This window comes from Emydura macquarii, unplaced genomic scaffold, assembly GCF_026122565.2.
Source record: "Emydura macquarii macquarii isolate MOO-44397 ecotype Brisbane River unplaced genomic scaffold, CSIRO-AGI_Emac_v2 contig_554, whole genome shotgun sequence".
NCBI classification, from domain to species: Eukaryota; Metazoa; Chordata; order Testudines; family Chelidae; genus Emydura; species Emydura macquarii.
The window spans coordinates 7,292-26,532 of NW_027130691.1; the positions used below are offsets into that span (position 1 = coordinate 7,292).

At 49.4% G+C, this 19,241-nt stretch overlaps 1 protein-coding gene and 1 long non-coding RNA gene across 2 annotated transcripts in view; one reads left to right on the plus strand and one right to left on the minus strand.

Moving 5' to 3' along the window:
- Nucleotides 1–2,493: 2,493 nt before the first annotated feature.
- Nucleotides 2,494–17,041, minus strand: LOC137147336 (uncharacterized). Its single transcript, XR_010918180.1, has 4 exons — nt 16,667–17,041; nt 10,487–10,584; nt 10,066–10,158; nt 2,494–3,595 (listed from the first exon to the last, which is right to left on the minus strand). It is a non-coding gene; the product is annotated as an uncharacterized lncRNA (long non-coding RNA).
- Nucleotides 9,271–19,241, plus strand: part of KREMEN1 (kringle containing transmembrane protein 1) — a 53,979-nt gene continuing 44,008 nt past the window's right edge. The window contains exon 1 of the mRNA XM_067539352.1: nt 9,271–9,522. Coding sequence (XP_067395453.1) covers nt 9,444–9,522 — 79 coding nt within the window. The 5' untranslated portion in view covers nt 9,271–9,443. The remainder of the gene's footprint in view (nt 9,523–19,241) is intronic.

Below are 19,241 nucleotides of genomic sequence, written 5' to 3' on the forward strand. Positions count from 1 at the left end.
TGGCTGACTCTGCACACAAACGGAAGGGGAACAATATTCACGTCATGCTCCGCTCACGAGGCTCCACGCGGCACAATACGCAAAGTAAGCGAGGCGAACCAAGGCGTCCTTCACACAACACACCCCCGGCCAAACATCACCGTCCCCTCGGACCGCTCCCCACCTCCCTTCCCTAAGTGGGATGCTCACGTCCTCTCGAGGCAACCGGCACCGAGGGGAGGACACCACAGGGAGGGACCGGACACCTGTGATTCAAAGCCGTGGTGGGAGGAGGGGACCTCGAAGAACGGAGCATCTCCACTGACCCCACGGCCCCTGGCCCCGGGAGACCAAGGCCTTCACAACCCTCGCCATCGCAGGACCACTCGCTACCGGAGGTGGCGGACTCTGCAAACAAACGGAAGGGGAACAATATTCACGTCATGCTCCGCTCACGAGGCTCCACGCGGCACAATACGCAGCAAGCGAGGCGAACCAAGGCTCCCCTCCCCCCCCCCCACACACACACCCTCACACACGGCCCCTCAGCGCTCAACGAGGGCTCGGACCCGCCAACCCTTCAGCAGATACATATCTTTTACGTGCGGAGAGGGGCAGCCTCGCCCCAGGCATCGCACTGGGACGTCTTGACCGAGCAGCAGCGCGTCCGCACGCACGCAGCGACGCCGGGACACAAGGACGGACGGACATCGCCTTCACAACCCTCGCCATCGCAGGACCACTCGCTACCGGAGGTGGCGGACTCTGCAAACAAACGGAAGGGGAACAATATTCACGTCATGCTCCGCTCACGAGGCTCCACGCGGCACAATATGCAAAGTAAGCGAGGCGAACCAAGGCGTCCTTCACACAACACACCCCCGGCCAAACATCACCGTCCCCTCGGACCGCTCCCCACCTCCCTTCCCTAAGTGGGATGCTCACGTCCTCTCGAGGCAACCGGCACCGAGGGGAGGACACCACAGGGAGGGACCGGACACCTGTGATTCAAAGCCGTGGTGGGAGGAGGGGACCTCGAAGAACGGAGCATCTCCACTGACCCCAAGGCCCCTGGCCCCGGGAGACCAAGGCTCCCCCCCCCCACACACACACGGCCCCTCAACCTCAACGAGGGCTCGGACCCGCCAACCCTTCAGCAGATACGTATCTTTTACGTGCGGAGAGGGGCAGCCTCGCCCCAGGCATCGCACTGGGACGTCTTGACCGAGCGGCAGCGCGTCCGCACGCACGCAGCGACGCCGGGACACAAGGACGGACGGACATCGCCTTCACAACCCTCGCCATCGCAGGACCACTCGCTACCGGAGGTGGCGGACTCTGCAAACAAACGGAAGGGGAACAATATTCACGTCATGCTCCGCTCACGAGGCTCCACGCGGCACAATATGCAAAGTAAGCGAGGCGAACCAAGGCGTCCTTCACACAACACACCCCCGGCCAAACATCACTGTCCCCTCGGACCGCTCCCCACCTCCCTTCCCTAAGTGGGATGCTCACGTCCTCTCGAGGCAACCGGCACCGAGGGGAGGACACCACAGGGAGGGACCGGACACCTGTGATTCAAAGCCGTGGTGGGAGGAGGGGACCTCGAAGAACAGAGCATCTCCACTGACCCCACGGCCCCTGGCCCCGGGAGACAAAGCTCCCCACCTCCCTCCCCCCTCCCCCACACACACACGGCCCTCAACCTCAACGAGGGCTCGGACCCGCCAACCCTTCAGCAGATACGTATCTTTTACGTGCGGAGAGGGGCAGCCTCGCCCCAGGCATCGCACTGGGACGTCTTGACCGAGCGGCAGCGCGTCCGCACGCACGCAGCGACGCCGGGACACAAGGACGGACGGACATCGCCTTCACAACCCTCGCCATCGCAGGACCACTCGCTACCGGAGGTGGCGGACTCTGCAAACAAACGGAAGGGGAACAATATTCACGTCATGCTCCGCTCACGAGGCTCCACGCGGCACAATACGCAAAGTAAGCGAGGCGAACCAAGGCGTCCTTCACACAACACACCCCCGGCCAAACATCACCGTCCCCTCGGACCGCTCCCCACCTCCCTTCCCTAAGTGGGATGCTCACGTCCTCTCGAGGCAACCGGCACCGAGGGGAGGACACCACAGGGAGGGACCGGACACCTGTGATTCAAAGCCGTGGTGGGAGGAGGGGACCTCGAAGAACGGAGCATCTCCACTGACCCCACGGCCCCTGGCCCCGGGAGACCAAGGCTCCCCTCCCCCCACACACACGGCCCCTCAACCTCAACGAGGGCTCGGACCCGCCAACCCTTCAGCAGATACGTATCTTTTACGTGCGGAGAGGGGCAGCCTCGCCCCAGGCATCGCACTGGGACGTCTTGACCGAGCGGCAGCGCGTCCGCACGCACGCAGCGACGCCGGGACACAAGGACGGACGGACATCGCCTTCACAACCCTCGCCATCGCAGGACCACTCGCTACCGGAGGTGCCGGACTCTAAACAAACGGAAGGGGAACAATATTCACGTCATGCTCCGCTCACGAGGCTCCACGCGGCACAATACGCAAAGTAAGCGAGGCGAACCAAGGCGTCCTTCACACAACACACCCCCGGCCAAACATCACCGTCCCCTCGGACCGCTCCCCACCTCCCTTCCCTAAGTGGGATGCTCACGTCCTCTCGAGGCAACCGGCACCGAGGGGAGGACACCACAGGGAGGGACCGGACACCTGTGATTCAAAGCCGTGGTGGGAGGAGGGGACCTCGAAGAACGGAGCATCTCCACTGACCCCACGGCCCCTGGCCCCGGGAGACCAAGGCTCCCCTCCCCCCACACACACGGCCCCTCAACGAGGGCTCGGACCCGCCAACCCTTCAGCAGATACGTATCTTTTACGTGCGGAGAGGGGCAGCCTCGCCCCAGGCATCGCACTGGGACGTCTTGACCGAGCGGCAGCGCGTCCGCACGCACGCAGCGACGCCGGGACACAAGGACGGACGGACATCGCCTTCACAACCCTCGCCATCGCAGGACCACTCGCTACCGGAGGTGGCGGACTCTGCAAACAAACGGAAGGGGAACAATATTCACGTCATGCTCCGCTCACGAGGCTCCACGCGGCACAATACGCAAAGTAAGCGAGGCGAACCAAGGCGTCCTTCACACAACACACCCCCGGCCAAACATCACCGTCCCCTCGGACCGCTCCCCACCTCCCTTCCCTAAGTGGGATGCTCACGTCCTCTCGAGGCAACCGGCACCGAGGGGAGGACACCACAGGGAGGGACCGGACACCTGTGATTCAAAGCCGTGGTGGGAGGAGGGGACCTCGAAGAACTGAGCATCTCCACTGACCCCACGGCCCCTGGCCCCGGGAGACCAAGGCTCCCCTCCCCCCCACACACGGCCCCTCAACGAGGGCTCGGACCCGCCAACCCTTCAGCAGATACGTATCTTTTACGTGCGGAGAGGGGCAGCCTCGCCCCCAGGCATCGCACTGGGGCATCTTCACCGAGCACGAATGCCAGGCATGTAAATACAGCAATGCCAGGACGGACAGACATCGTCTTCACAACACTTCCCGTCACAGGGCGACTCACTACCGGACATGGAAGCCTATGGAAACAAACACAGAAAGAACAATTATGAACAAGTTTTGAAGTTGATCTTCACTCACACGGCTCCACTCAGCTCAATATTCAATAGAAGCAAGGGGAATGAAGTCACATTAAGAGAAAACACTCCAATTGAACATTACTGGACCAGTCCCTACCAAACGCAAAGACTCCAACCCATACAGAAGACTGCTATGCTTTCACAAGAGTCCAATGCTATTGACATATTACTGATATAGCTTCTGTTAAAAACACATTTATAGTGTCAGAAATAACCCACAATTTTTCCCCCCAAAGAAAAACTAGATAAGACATTAATCAGGCACAGTGTGCCCCACCTGAAATCATGGCAAAGTACACTACACACAACTAAAGAAACAAATACATTACACTATCCACAAACACATCCCATATTCTAGAATGACAAAAACAACACATACCACCTTCAACTGCTAACCCACAACAATACTTTCCAGGATACCAAGTTCCATACACATACCTTGTTGCATCTCCTTGGAGCACCAAGAGGCTGAATGACTCCCTCTCACAGGAGGCCAGCTTAAATACCCCTCAAGCTCCACCCCAATTTCCCAGCATACCTTGCAAGCCAAAGGAAGCTATGAATAGAAGCTCATGGGACACAGAAACCCTTTAGTTCATTCTTACCTCAGGAGCAGCAAGATGTGCTCACCTTCATTGCAATTCAAATTGACAGAGGATTCAAACATTCTCACCAGGTAAGACTATAGTTACCTTATTTCATACTTCCTAAAATGAAGACACTGCCAGCAGCATGGGGTACAGTCAGGGGTTGCCACAGGGGTTTGTTTTCACTACAAAGGGGCATTTGGAGGGTGCTGGGGGGGGGGGGGGGATGCCTATCACCTCACTCTCAAGGTTGAGGGCAGTGTCACTCCGGATCATAGTGGCAGGGGAGCTGACACAGGCCAGGGACACAGGTCAGTCAGTACCTCCTTCCAAGCCTCTCCCTGTCCCCAGTGCCTGAGTTGGTAATATCCAGCAGCTGAACCTGCACAGCAGGAACCACGATACAAATCAGCTGCACATGCAGGATAGGGACCCATCAGGGAGCACACCAATCAGGACTCTTTCTGAGGTGCAACAGCTACGCCACAAACTCCCAGACATTGCCTCTTATTTGATACAAGCACCTGGACAGAGGATCAAAAAAGAGGCCATGTCCAGGAAAATCCAGACCAATGGTAACCGTTCCAGGCTGACCAATTCTCCCAGCATGTCAGAGACACTCCCATTTGAAATTCAAAACAATCCCCCTGCAAATGTCCTCACTTGCATTAAAACACATTTCTGTGTAAGATAATGTGTTAGCTACACTTATACTCCAGCCTCTCTCTAAAGCACTGAGGCAAAATGACAAATGTACATATCCGGCTGACACACAACACTGCATGTAATTTACTAGCCCTCTGCTCTTAATACTACAAATCAGGGAGTACCAGCAACTAGGGTGGCCAACTTTCTAATATGTGAAAAACAGACCCTGAGCACCAGAACAGGCTCCACTACTTCCCCGAGGCCCCTCCTCTACAGATCTCTTCCCCTCCAGGCTCCACCACCACCATCACTCCCTGCTCTTTCCACCTCCCGCCCCTTGCCATCTGACCAGGGCTTCTGACTGCGATCCGGGAGGCGACAAATGCCAGGCTCCTGTGGATTGGGGCAATAACTGAGGCGGGACAGGGGAAGGACAGCTGTAACTGGGGCAAAACACCACAGGGGAGCCACACTCTAGGGTTGGGGGAGTGACTGGGGCAGAGGATGTAGATCTGCACTCCAGGGATACAGCCTGACTGGGGCAGGATGGGAGAAGGGGAGCCATGCTCTGTGGGTGCAGGGGAGGGGTTCGGGCAGGACGGGGGAGAAGAGCTGTGCTCTGTGGGTGCAGCGCAGCAATTGGGGCAGGATGGAGGCCAGGGAGCCATGTCTGGGGCAGGCAGGATGGGGGAGGGGAAGCAGTGACTGGGGCAGGAAGGGAGAAGGGGAGCTGTGCTCGGTGGGTGGAAGGGAGTGACTGGGGCAGGATGGAGGAGGTGGGGCAGTGTCTGGGGAAGACAGGACTGGGGAAGGGAAGCAGTGACTGGGTCAGGACGGGAGAAGGGGAGCTGTTCTCTGACCTTAGATGGCAGTGACTGGGGCAGGACTGGGAACGGGAAGCCACGCTCCAGGGATGTGGAATTGACTGGGGCAGGACAGGGGAGGGGAAGCAGTGACTGTGTCAGCATGGGAGAAGGGGAGCTGTGCTCTGTGGGTGGAGGGGAGTGACTGGGGCAGGATAGAGGATGGGGAGCCATGCTCCAGGGATGGGGGAGTGATATGGGCAAGACGGGAGGGGAAGCAGTGTCTGGGTCAGGATGGGAGAAGGGGAGCTGTGCTCTGTGGGTGCAGGGGAGTTACAGGGGCAGGGTGGGGGAAGGGGAGCTGTGCTCTGTGCGTGGAGGGGAATGACTGGGGCAGGACGGGGTTCAGGGCCCAATGACTGGGGGAGGCAGGACGCGGGAGGGGAAGCACTGACTGGGTCAGGACGGGAGAAGGGGAGCCGTACTCTGTGCGTACAGGGGAGTGACTGGGCAGGATGGGGGAGGGGGAGCCATGCTCCATGGCTGTACATGCTGTGCTTGTACAGCTCTTGCATATCTGCAAAATGCCACTGAAGGCAAAGGAAGATTTGCCTATATAAGGACTTTCAGATAGAAAGGATTACAGTTCTTAATATTGCTATCCAGGATGCTTTTGCTGGTCCCAATTTGTATAATCCCTAAATGGTACATGAAATGAAGCACTGATCCCCTTAAGCAGCATTGTAATCACATTGTCTTAGAATTTCTTTCCTGTGGCACACTTGCATATGTATGTTTGTAACTGAAATGGGACACCCTACCCTCAGCCCTCACATAAGATGAAAAAAACATTTTTCTCCCAGGATTCTTAATCAATACTTTAAATTGTAATTTCTGTCTGTATAGTTGCAATAGCTAATGTTTGTGATTAGTTAAGGACTCCACTTTGCAGTGACATTTAATTGTATCCCAGTATGTCTCATTATCTTCATTAGAAAATGATTTCTGAATTACTAGCACATACAGATTGTCTCAAAGAAATGCCTCCAGCTGCCTCTGTACAAGGCCATCTTAGCCTGTAGCGTCCATTCTATGATGTGGAATGCCCTTCAATAAATTAGACATAATCATTAACCTTTGCAGATGCCAATCAGAACATCCTGAGGCTTATTCAGATCCTGAGGCTTATTCATCTCCATCTGTGGTGGTTAGTGTCGATAGATAAAGAATGTTATAGTCAATCCTTAGATACCATTGTGCTGGGCACCTTAGAAATGCCTACAATAGATTAAGTGGATAGGCCCCAAAGTCATCTTTTAACCAACCTATATAGATAAAAGGCCTTTTAATCTTTCCCCATGAGTCAAGTCTTCCAGTACCCTGATTATTGCTGTTGGCCTGATCTGAATTCGCTGCAATTTGTCTGGATCTCTCTGATAAACATAGAAATGTGGGGGTGGGAGGGCCTTTGAGATAATAATGTGGTGCCCAGAACGCAACACATCTTTCATGACTAAAGTATTTATTTAGTACTTACTCAAGTTAAATTTCAATAAGTGCAATAAATATGTCACACATTGAAACAAAAGTGGTGCGATAATCAGAAGGGGAAATGGTTCCATGGTGCACTAGGGGGGCCAGAAGATCACGTTTAGAACATTACATTACTTGAATGTATAATGCACCAAAGATGTATACTAAAATTGTGGATTTTTTTTTTTTTTTGTTTTTTTAAAAAGGCTCTTTGAAAGTTGCATCCTATATTTTTCAGAAGTCAATTTTCAATTATACATTATTTCTAAAATACTTTTTCACTCTTGTCAGATATGTATTACACTTCAAGTTATCTAAAGGCAATAGATAGCTGAACAAATGTTTAATTGGTGAAATACATTCCTTTTTCCCCTGTTCAAATCTCTCAAACAGCCAAAAAGTAATTATAACAAGCTTTCCCATAAAATTCAACTTTGGAAATTAGCTACAAATTTCATGAGTTGGGCTCATTTTGCTTGGAATACATTTCCTATTGGAGACCCAAAATGCTTTGTCAATGTTTTGTCAATGCAATATATATCCTATAAGAAACCCAGAAATTGTCCTCTCACCCCTGAAAGAACCATAAGTGTTCACAGGCCTTTTAGTGTTACACAGAAGACATACAAGTATATATAGAGTTGATATAAAAGCTGTAATTAGAAAAATAAGCAATTTAACCTGATTGAGCCTTGTTACCAATAATGTGATGGGCTAGTTAAAAGAAAACTGCAATGGTGTTTAAATGATTTTAGTAGAAACTTTGTTTTCTTTCTTAGTCTAATGGTCTAATTGAAATATGCGAGAATAATCGATGGGTTGGCCTGCTAGTGTCTTTCTAGTAGCTGGGGAAAGGTGATCATTTTTCTCTTTTGGTTTACTGTGTGCTACTACTTTTTTTTTTAACCAACCCATAATCTTGGGGTTCTATTATGGAAAGGGGTATTTGCTAGTTTAGCTTCACCTACACCATTAGCAACAACCCAATGTGTTATCCCTCCAAATAGGATTTACACTCTTCTTTCCTTCCACATCTGTAGCTTTGCAGCTATGGGACACTTTGCTGCTGTGTTTTTCTTTCAGTGGCATGAATGTGTACATCTGACACCTACAAGTCCTCTATCTTTTCAGACATATGAAATTTTTTGATTTAATGGAAAGACAGACACTTTGAGGTGTGCTGTTGACACTCTACTATGCTTTTGTTCTCCAGACACACACTCCACCCCCACCTTCTTGTAAAGGATTCTGGATAGCCTAGTTCAACAATCATTTTGCTGTACCAGGAATTATACTTAGAGGGCATTCAAAACTGTGCACCTATTAACTATGCTACAGTGTGTTTCACACTCCAGGTATGCAAGAGATGTGTGTGTATGGGGGCAATAGATCAACAGAGACTATGGTCGCTTAGCAGTGGGTGCATGTTTTAATTAGTATGGAATTAAGCAGCTGACGTTTTCTGTCTCTAAAAAGAGGCTTTGTCTGTACTTGTTCCCAACAGCCTGTGGAAAAATAACCATGTGCTTTGTGTCAAGCACGCTCAGCTGAAATTTCACCTGGCTACAGGGAGCAAACACAGAAGCTCAGGTGTCTCTGACAGCTGGAATTTAGAGACGTATCAGGTTGCAAAGAAAGGACGCGGATTTTCAGTTAATCTGATGGATTTAATGGCTGTGCATTGATAACTTTAGTAAATTGCCCAATGGAGCCGACTCAGTAAGAGATCATGAGCGGATAAAGAGCGGTACAGCGACCGTACGAGAGAAAGGGAAGAGTTGTGGCACGAGTCAACTTTTTAACACTTGAGCAAAATGGGACGACAGGAGCTCTCGGTCGCACCGAGGAGGGAGGAGAGGTTTGTCTGAGCTAGAAATGCTGTCCACTGCTGTGGCACGTACATTATGTCCATAGGGAATCTGAGTCCCAGATACCAGCTTTTTTCCGAAAGGGCGGAAAGGATCAGGCAGGGCCAAGGCGCTGCAGCAGGTTGAGGTTTTGGTTTTCTGTTCTTTCCTGTCACATGGCCGGTAATCGGATCCCTCGCTCTGCCACTCCAGGAGACGCAGTTGCAGAGCAGATGCTGCAGGGTGTCTCTGCTATCACAGCACCGCTGTATTTCCCAGTCCCTAGACGCCCTGCACAGAAGCACCCGAGGCAGGAGTCTCGCTCTCTGGCCGAGGGAGCCGAGCCTCGACTTGTTGCCTGTCCTCGTTCATGGCGCGTCCCACAGCCACCCTGGCACTCGCCCTGTCGGGACTGGCGCTGACGTTCTGCTCTGAGCGGCTCTATTCCGGTGAGTGACATTTGGCTGCGGAATGTCCCGCACTCCCTGCGAGTAGCCACGGGACCGGCGGCTCGGGACAGGTCGCAGTTCTAAAGCTGGACCTGGGTGGGTAGTAGCAGAGCGACTTTGCCCTTTTGGATCGGCTCGCTCGGTATCCGCACCCAGAAGGCGCTCAGCTCCAGGAGTCCCGAAGCTAGAGCCCCCCGCAGACTTGATGCAAAGCTCGGACTTATTTGTTTACAGGTGGGAGGTGTTTTTTCATGGCTAGTCGCTGCACCTGGTTGATTGCAAACTCTCTTGCATTGAGCGTGGGGCGTATTTAAAGATAGTCGCTGCGATTCTATGCTCTTTATAGACAGAAAGAACTGCTGAAAGTGCTGCAGTTGTCTCTGATGCTGAAGAAATGTTACAGTTATCAAAAGAAGCAAAATGATTCTTCACCCAACTCTGCAGAGCTGGAGGTATCTGTAGGGAATGGGGAACATTGCTGAGGGCTGAATCCCGTTTGCGGGAGGTAGGCACGTCTAATCACTACGAAAAGTAACAACTCACATTAATCTAGAGCAGTGTCAGCCCAGCGGAGCCAGGAGTTGGGCGGTACCAGGCTTTCCTCGTCCTGAAGAGTGCCGTTTAACTGTGACGTTTCTGTAAAATGATTTGTTCTGGTCAGGTTCTTATTCCACACACCACCGTGATATCCCTGTAGCCTCAGCATTTACTAATTATTTTTTTATTGGGACTCTAAGGATTACCCCAAAACCTTGATAATTTACTTGACATCAATATAGATTGTGTAAATGCCTTCAATCTCCTTGGTATGAAGTGCTAGTGCTAATCAAGCATTTATCCAGCCTCCACAGTTCTCCAACTACAGAATTCCCAACCACTTAGCTTGTGGCTGTTTTCTGGGATTCTCCATCTAGAAGGCTGTGTATGCCCTGTGCTTCCCCTCAGGTTATACTCCTACACTTACCTCAGTATAGTAGAACCTCAGCGTTATGAACACCAGAGTTACCCACTGACCAGTCAACCACACATCTCATTTGGAACCAGCAGTACACAATCAGGCCGCTGCGGGAGGGGAGGAAGCAAATACAATACAGTACTGTGTTAAATGTAAACTACTAAAAAAAAATAAAGGGAAAGCAGCATTTTAGTTCTGCATAGTAATGCTTCAAAGCTGTATTATGTTACTGTTCAGTTAAGTTTTGAAAGAGCAACTAGAATGTTTTGTTCAGAGTTAGGAACATTTCAGAGTGTCAAACAACCTCCATGCCCAAGGTGTTCCTAAAGCTGAGCTTCTACTGTATATAACTTCTTTACAGCTGTGCTTGAATTTGGTTATGTGAGGATGGAGGTGTTATAGATGCTTTTACCAGATTTTCATCTTATTTGGACTGGTTGGGAAAGCCTGCATGTAGGCAGAGGGAGAGATGTTTACGTGTAGAGAAATAATTGGTGTCACCTCTTTTTCTTACAGTCAGGGTCCTGCTGTACAGGCACAGATTGTGGTGTTTCCCCCCTCCTCCTGGCATCCAATCCCCATTTTCCCAATGTCTCATTAATACACGAGATCTGTCCCTCAAAGGCAATGGGGCATGCAGGCTATTAGGTTCCTGTCACTGACCATTATTAATCTAGTGGGGCTTCCTGGGTACATGATGAACTTTCTGCTTAAAGCCCATTTTGCTGCAGGTTTTTTGTTTTTTTTGTGTGTGTGTAATCATTCCTGGTTCTTATTTCCCACCTGAGATCATACTCGTGTTTGTGCTGGCATAAAACCATCTCTATAGGAACTAATTGATGTCACACACAGCAGATAATGGGATGAATTCTACACTGACTCATACTTGCTGGCCTTAAACTGAGTAGAGAAATTGGTTTATTTACTTTAGCTATGAAATCATCTAACCAGCAATGACTTTGCTTTGATGCAAAGATGACTGCTACTGTTAAGGTTACAAAATAGTTTCCATGACAATCCTGCTTGTATTTACACAACATTTTTTAAAATCAGATTTTAGGCTGAAATTTGTACAGTCTTGGCCTCTACCTGCAGCTAATTTTTTTTCTTTGCAAGGAGCAGAATGTCAGAGTATGGTTCCAAATAACAATCATAGATTATTGAAAATATGGGAGGGGCTAACAGCTGCATCTAGCCCCTCTAAGTGTCATTTGGCTGTGGAATCAGGATTATTATTTTTTGTTGAACAAAGCAGGTGTTTACTCCTTGAGTGGTTTGGAGGGCTACTTCATTTAAACTCCCTAAGCAGAGTTGAGATCAGAAGATCCATATTCTGTCAAATCTTCTTCTTGCAGGACGACTGTATGCGAGCCAGTGGAAGATGCACCAATGTGTACAGTTATTTCATGGCCTGGGGGAGGAATCCATTCCCACACATACCTTGACACATTTGTCTCAACAGCTGGCTAGATTCACTGGAGACTTTAAAAATGGATGGGGCACATATGCATGAGTAGGTAGGTAAGTGGGCAGCTGTTTAGATATAGAAATGTCCACTGTAGCTCAGTGGTTCCCAGCCCATGGGGGTCTTTCAGGGTCCGCCATTCCGTTCCTGCTGGCTACAGAGGGGAGTCACTGCCGAAGGACCCAGGTGGAGCGTCTTGCCATGAGGCTTTCTGCACGCAAGGGGGTGGGAGATCAGCGCTGCCCTACCCCTGGTTGTAGCAGGGAGCACGGCAAAGTACTCCACCTGGGTCCATAGGTGCTGGGGTCCCTGCTGGAGCCAGAGGGAGGCGAGAGCAGCGCTCCCCTCCTCCCCTGGCTCCAGCAGAGAGCAAACATTGTGCCTGGGTTCCTAGGGGCTCCCTGCTGGAGCCAGAGAGAGGGGAGCTCTGATTTCACATCCCCCGGCTGCAGAAAGGAGCCATTGCCTAGAGACCAGGTGGAGCTCACAGGATGCATGCAGTGTCCCTGCTGCAGTCAGGGAGACGGGCGATCAGCAGGGAGGCAGCCTCCTTGCTGAGCTCCTTCCGTCTGGCTGCAGTGGGGTGGGATGAGGGGGCTGGTGGCGGAGCAGCCAGGACCCACCATGCTTGAGGAGGGACAGGACTCTAAAAATCAGTGCCTTCCGGTTAGCTGCCAGGCCATGTGCTTCAGTGTGTAGTGACAGTCACTCATCTACCCTAGTGCTTTGTCTGTGAGTGTGTGACATACTGAGAGTAAGTTGTAGGTGTAAAATAGTGAATGTAAAAATGAGCACAATAGCATCAAAATGTTTACTTTAAATATGTAGCGTGACAGGATCAGACCAGATGCCTATCAAAGAGTGCTAGAAGGTCACTATATCAGCCCTAGGATCAGTAAGTCCCTTTTCCCCTGGTAGCTGAGCAGGAGTTACTCCCAATTAATTAATACACCTGGAGCCAATCAAGGCCCCACCTAGGACTTGTTAAAATAAAAGCCTTCCCACCAGAGAAAGGTGTGGAGTTGTGGGAGTGAAGTGAGCTACTGGATAGTGTGTGAGCAGGCAAGATGCTGTCAAAAGCCAGGCGGGTTTAGGAGAAGAAGCAGAACACTGGCAGGAGAGGACTCTGCTTGTACAAAGACTGGGGGAGGGAAAAACCCTGCCCAAAGAGAGCAAAGGACCTTTACCAAGCCTGGAGGCCTAAGGGAAGAGACCCTGGCAGAAGGGAAAGATTGAGCTGGACATTTGGTTTGGGCACTACCACGCCCATGGGGCTGTCAGAGATCAAGAACCTTTCCTGTCAAGGAGGCCAGGAAGGACCCCTGTCCGAGCAGAGTGTGGACATTAAGTCAAGGGGCACGGGGAAGTAACCCAGGGAAGCTAGCAGCTCTTCTGAAGCCACAGCGTGAGGCTGCTGCTTGTAGGGTTCCTGGGTTGGGGCTCAGAGTCAAGGATGGAACCGGGCCTCCCCCTAACATCCCACTGACTATTTATTGGAGGGGCAAGAGCCCCACCAAAAAGGCAAGGGCCTAAGAGAGAACCCAAGGCAGGACTGGGAGCCAGCAGGGAGCGACCATCGTAGAACAGATGCGTTATCCTCACCCTCCACTAGATGGTGTAAAACACTACGGGGTGAAGCAATTCCCTGACCTACCGCTAGAAGAAAGTGCTGCACCCACCGAAGTAGAGGAAGAGCTTTATCACAGTGGTGATTTGTAGTCCTTAATGGTGTATACATCAACACATTTTTTATGAGTTGATAAACTGGTGGCCCTTCAGGCTTGTAAAAATATTTGTGTCCCTTGAGCCAAAAAGGTTCAGAACCACCGCTCTAGCTGCAGAAGCAGGTTACTGTAAACTTAAGAGGATTCATGGCAAAGGGTGATGGATCTTTTAAGCACAGAAAGCAGCTTAGGTTCTGACAAAGGCATTTACAGCAGTTTGGCAGCTCTGCGAAGTATAACAACTCTCCAGCAAGGAGCTTCAGAACCTGCTACACCAGCAAAGTCCGCAGAGCTTTTAAACTACACCTCTTGGTTTTTCTTTTTAACATTAAATCCCAGAGAAATTAAATGTGACAAATTAGGGCCTGTAAAAACAATTAGGGTTAGGAGTACAGTATTCTAAAATCATTAAATTACACTGCAGGAGAAACATTAATGTTTGTAACTTGGTGTATTGCACATTTTTTTTGCTAGTTTATATTTCTCGTGTCTTTATTAAAAGTTAATTTTTATAATCATTGCAATAAATTAAGAACTATAGAGTATGTGCACCATGGCTGAGCTGATGTGGGAGAAATTATATGAATTACTTGAGTTGACAACATTAACAGTGAAATAACAATTACTTTTTGCACTTATCACTGTTTATTTTCATTTAATATTTTTCCTTCTTCCCTTCTCTGCTGTGTCTTACACAGTCTCTTCTACGACAAACATTTAACCCAATAATAAAATTTGCATCAAACTTTCCAACCACTGTTCAATTGAATTTGAAATTAGGGATGAGTAAACTCAAGCCACTGAATGTTGGAAGTGTAATATCCCAAGTCCAGAGAACTCAGGACTTCTTCCCTTTCTTCTTGTATTCAGTATGGAAGCCTGTTATTGCCAAATGGAATGTGGCCTCTTGCTTCAGTATTTTTAATGTTCTTTTTAAAGTTCCCCATCTTAGGTCTATACGATTTATCAGGATGCTATCATTTCTACCCTTCCTGTTGTCAGATTTGGCCTATTGTTCCTTTCCATAGTCCCACTCCACTTAGCAACGCTGGAATCAGCAGCTTCCTGTTTTCCTCCCACATGAATCTCTTGATCTTTTTTGCCTTATTTTCTTACTCCTTCTCTTGCAGCCTCCCATCCCTGCAACGAATGGAGAAATACTGTGTTTAGACTCAACCGAGCATTTCTAACCACCTTGGCAGATGGTGAAATATTCAACGATGATACTTCACATAGCACAAGGGGCTGGAAATTAAAAATCTACATGTTACTAGCATAATTTCCAGCGGGTCAGGTTCTCTGGTTTTCCACCATACTTGGTCAGTGGACCAGTATTTAAAAATGTTACAAGAAAAACAATGCTATATTAAGCAGCAGCAATGAGATTATTCAACACAATCTAAAAATGTACTCTGTGTCAAAGGCTCCTTCTGTGTCTCCTCTACTTGTAGTCCAAAGAATCATAAAGCAAATCTGAATGATGCTAGCACCTTGAGGTTGAACATCAGCCAAGAAGTGCAAAACCACAGCTTGCTACAGCACTTTTTTTTGCACTATAGGTAAAAATTAATGTTCTCAAAACACTTCAGTTTTTAATTATAAAATCTAAAATGCACCATACTCATAACCTAGTGTGTCTGTATCATAACACACTATGCAATGCAAAACTGTTAACCAATCAGTTCACAATATGCAAATGACCTCATGGTATTCAATCTATAAAACTGCATCTTCAAAGAAAATTATTGGTCTGGTAAAAATATTTTTAATAATGACCACAGAAGTCATATTTGTCTCTTTGATCTCCTGAAGCTTCTTCTGGTTTTAATCAGTGTTCCCACATAAAATACAATGGAAATCTACAATAACAAAATCCTTATTCCCATGTCTATAGGGCAACAACTAGGATCTCTTCTCAGAAGGTAAATTGGTGCTGTGGTCCTTCAATCTCTGGGTCCCAGCTTCTATTATTATTGGGATGTCTTGGCATCAGTTAAGTGGTTTCTGTCCTTCCCTACATAATTTTACTCTTTCATTAAAGTGTTTGTTGTTTAATTATATCCTTTCAATCAAATTAGAGACTGCAACATCTGGTTAGTGCCTGTAACTGTTGCCATCTGCACCTAGATAAAGCTCTTTTCATTTAAGGAGGATTGCTCAAGTTCCAAATTGCAGTAAAAGATTTAGAAACAGTTTCGAGTGGAGGGTAACTTAAAAGGAACCTCTTCAAAGTCTTTGGGAGATGCCCTGCTTGCTGTGATGTATGCAAGAGTGATATACAGTACCCGCTCATCCTGTTCAGCAGGAGGCTTTAGCTGCCAAGTGGATATACACATGTGCACATGCAGGAGTGCAGGCACTAAATCTGCACTGTCTGACCACCAGTTGCCAGACCTAGTCCTCCTAGAATGTGAAGTGGCTCCATCATCTCACTTCCTGATTTTAAAAATCTGTTGTCCCTTGTAAGCATTTCGGGTTCCATGGGAGGCCACAGTGGCTTCCTACACAGGGGAATAGCTCGCTCTTGGCGAGAGATCAGTCTAGGCAATTCGCCCTCCGGCAGGGCGAGCGAACAAGGAGTCTATCGCTCCAACCCCTAGGCAGGGCGAGCAGGCAGATCGCTCAGGCCCTCAGGCAGGGCGAGCGAGCAAGGAGTCTGTTGCTCCAACCCCTGGGCAGGGTGAGCAGGTAGATCGCTCAGGCCCTCAGGCAGGGTGAGCGAGCAAGGAGTCTATTGCTCCAACCCCTAGGCAGAGTGAGCAGAGGAGGCAACAGCTTCCGGCGGGGTCAGGAGAGCAATTCTCCTGGGGTGGCTAGGGCAAAGGGAGGGGGATGCAGGCCCACCCGTCTCCACTGCGTCCCAGCCCAGGGCCCTTGCAGTGGCAGAAGCGGCTGCCACTGTGCCGGCGGGGCTCCCGCCGCAATACACCGGCAATACAGCGGACTCAGCCACAGGCCGTGGCTGTCCCTGGGCTACTTCCTCCCCACTGACCCTAGTACCTGTTGCGTCCGTGTCCCAAGGATAGTCCACCTGGGGTAGCGTTGTTAGTCCTTCCTCGTCGACCGGGGGTAAGGCAGGAAACTCCTCTTCAGGGGGCAGCTCCTCCAGGTCATTGTAGGAGGGGAGCGGGTCGGCCTCGGGCAGCTCCTCCAAGTCCTGCCCCGCTGCAGGGAGGGGCTTGGCGGCCGGCAGTTCCTCCAAATCTGGCCCGGCCTCCGGGGGTGTCCGCCACTCGGGCTGCTCTGGGGTCTCGGCCCAGTCTGGTGGTCCCAGAGCACGGCCCCGGGCTCGGGGTCGGGGTAACTCGGCCCAGTCGTCCTGGCCGGGTTGCCTTGTCCAGCTCCTCGAGGGCCCTATCCAATCCCCGGGCCCAGTTGGGGCCGGGGTTCGGCGGCGGCGGCTAGGATCCGGCCTAGGCCTCTGTTGGCAGGGCAGCACGTCTGCCTCTGCTGGCAGTCTGGGCCCTACTGAGCTCAGGGGCCAGGCTTTTGTATTTCCCCTTCCTGTTGGGGCTCCGCCCCGGGGCTGCCAATTGGCCTGGCCGGGTGGCCCTATCACGGCCCGGGTCCCCTGTTGCCGGGCAGACTCTGGGGCAGGGTGTGAGTGGGGCCAATCAGAGCTCTCGGGCCCTTCCACAGGCTCTGGCTCCGTGGGAGGCCACAGTAGCTTCCTACATCCCTCTTATTCCCTTCACCCACTTTACTGAATAATTTTAATAAGAACAAACCATCACCAAAACTGTCAATTCAGCTGTGAGAAATGTACATTTTCTGTCCTTGCCATAAGTGGTGCTTACAGGCCAATGTTATAGACATAACATTACTATTGTACTGAGATCTAAGATGGAGGTATCAGCTTTCTTAGTCTCTCTCTTATTGCCTTCTTACACCATAGACATTGCTGATTGGCATATACTAAAAACCAGTAAACTTGACAAGCTGGCGATAAGGTAATCTCTCTACCCATCCTGTTTTTTAAGAATAAATTATTTTGCACCAATCCAGCATTCCTGGCACCTTCCTCAAATTAAAACATAACACTAGAAATTCAAGCATTTTTTCAATAAAATACTTTAAATCAGCAAATTTCCAATTCTACTTTTTCTAATTGTGTCCTACAAAAACTAAAAACAGCCCTATCTTACAAGAATATTCTAAGACTCTACTTATTTCATATTGCAACCTTCAGCCCTTCCACCCATGAGCCTTGACATCCATTCTTGCAGGCATTTATTTAATGAGGAGGCATTGCAGCATGCACATAAGGTTTACAAAATCTCAGATTTGTTGGCAAGGAAGGGAAGCAAGTTCCACAGTGTGGAAATCCTTCAAAGAACAAACCATCTGCTGCTTCCTCTCACTTATATAGAAGGGGCTCTAGCTCAAGTGCCTCCACTGATCTAATAAATGGCAGTGTGGCATGGGGAGAGAACCATTGTCCTAGGTAATGGGGTCCTGCACCAGGTGGTTTTAAATTAAAATCAACACCTTGGATTCCATCCAGAAACTTACTGAGAACCAATGCTGCTCTTGGACTATCATGATTATATAATCCCGGTGTCACACATTGTGCAACAGGCAGGCAGCTACATTCTGTGCTACCTTAAATTTCCAAGTGGTCCTAAAGAGTCATCCCATGAGGAGCACAGGCAGCCATCTAGTCCTAGGGTGACAGAGGCCTGGATAATGGTAGTAAGGTCCCCCTCATCGGAGACTAAAGGTCACACACATCTAATTGGAGACAGATGGAAAAAAAAACTCTTAACTGGCTTCAGCTGCTATTTGATCTTCCAAAAGCAGCTCTGGCTCTAATAAAATGCTTAATTGTGAACCCAAATCACACATAGGGGCCCTCTGTCTCTACATGAGGTACAGCTATCATTTCACCCACTTTTGGGTTTTTTTTCCCCTTCTGACCCACCAATGCCTTAGTCAGCTCACCCTTAGCCACTATGACTTGTAAATACGAAGTAGGTTGTTTATTCCACTGTACCGGTATGGTTTGATGTTATGAAAACAGAGCTGGGTGCTATCAGTATACAGCACACTCCACCCAGGTTTTCTCACTGATTTGCCTTAGAGTTGCATATACACACTGAATAAACCTTCTAGTCTGTGAATGATCAGAACCACTCAAGTAATTCCATCCATATCTAATAGTGACAGTATATACCCTAATAAAATACCATGGGCAAAGATATCAAAAGACACCTGATGGATTTAATATAATCAGCATGGACACTTTATTCTCATCTACTGATAGATGATGCTCGGCAGCCAGTGCAGTTTCAACTTCAAACCTAGGCCTGAAACCCAGGAGACAAGAATCCAGGAAATCTGAGAACTCCAGAAATTTCCAGAGTTGATTTGTCACAGCCTTCTCAATGAACTTGCTCCAAAAACTGAAAATTTTATAGACATCTATGGCTGGGAAGATCAGCCACCTCAAGCAATGGTTTCTTAAGCAGGAGTCATATAATGTCTTTCTTAAGGATGGTCGGCACAGGAAAAAGTTCATTACTTCTCTCCTAGCCTTCAAAACCACAAAGGATATGGCTTCAATTCACAGGTTATG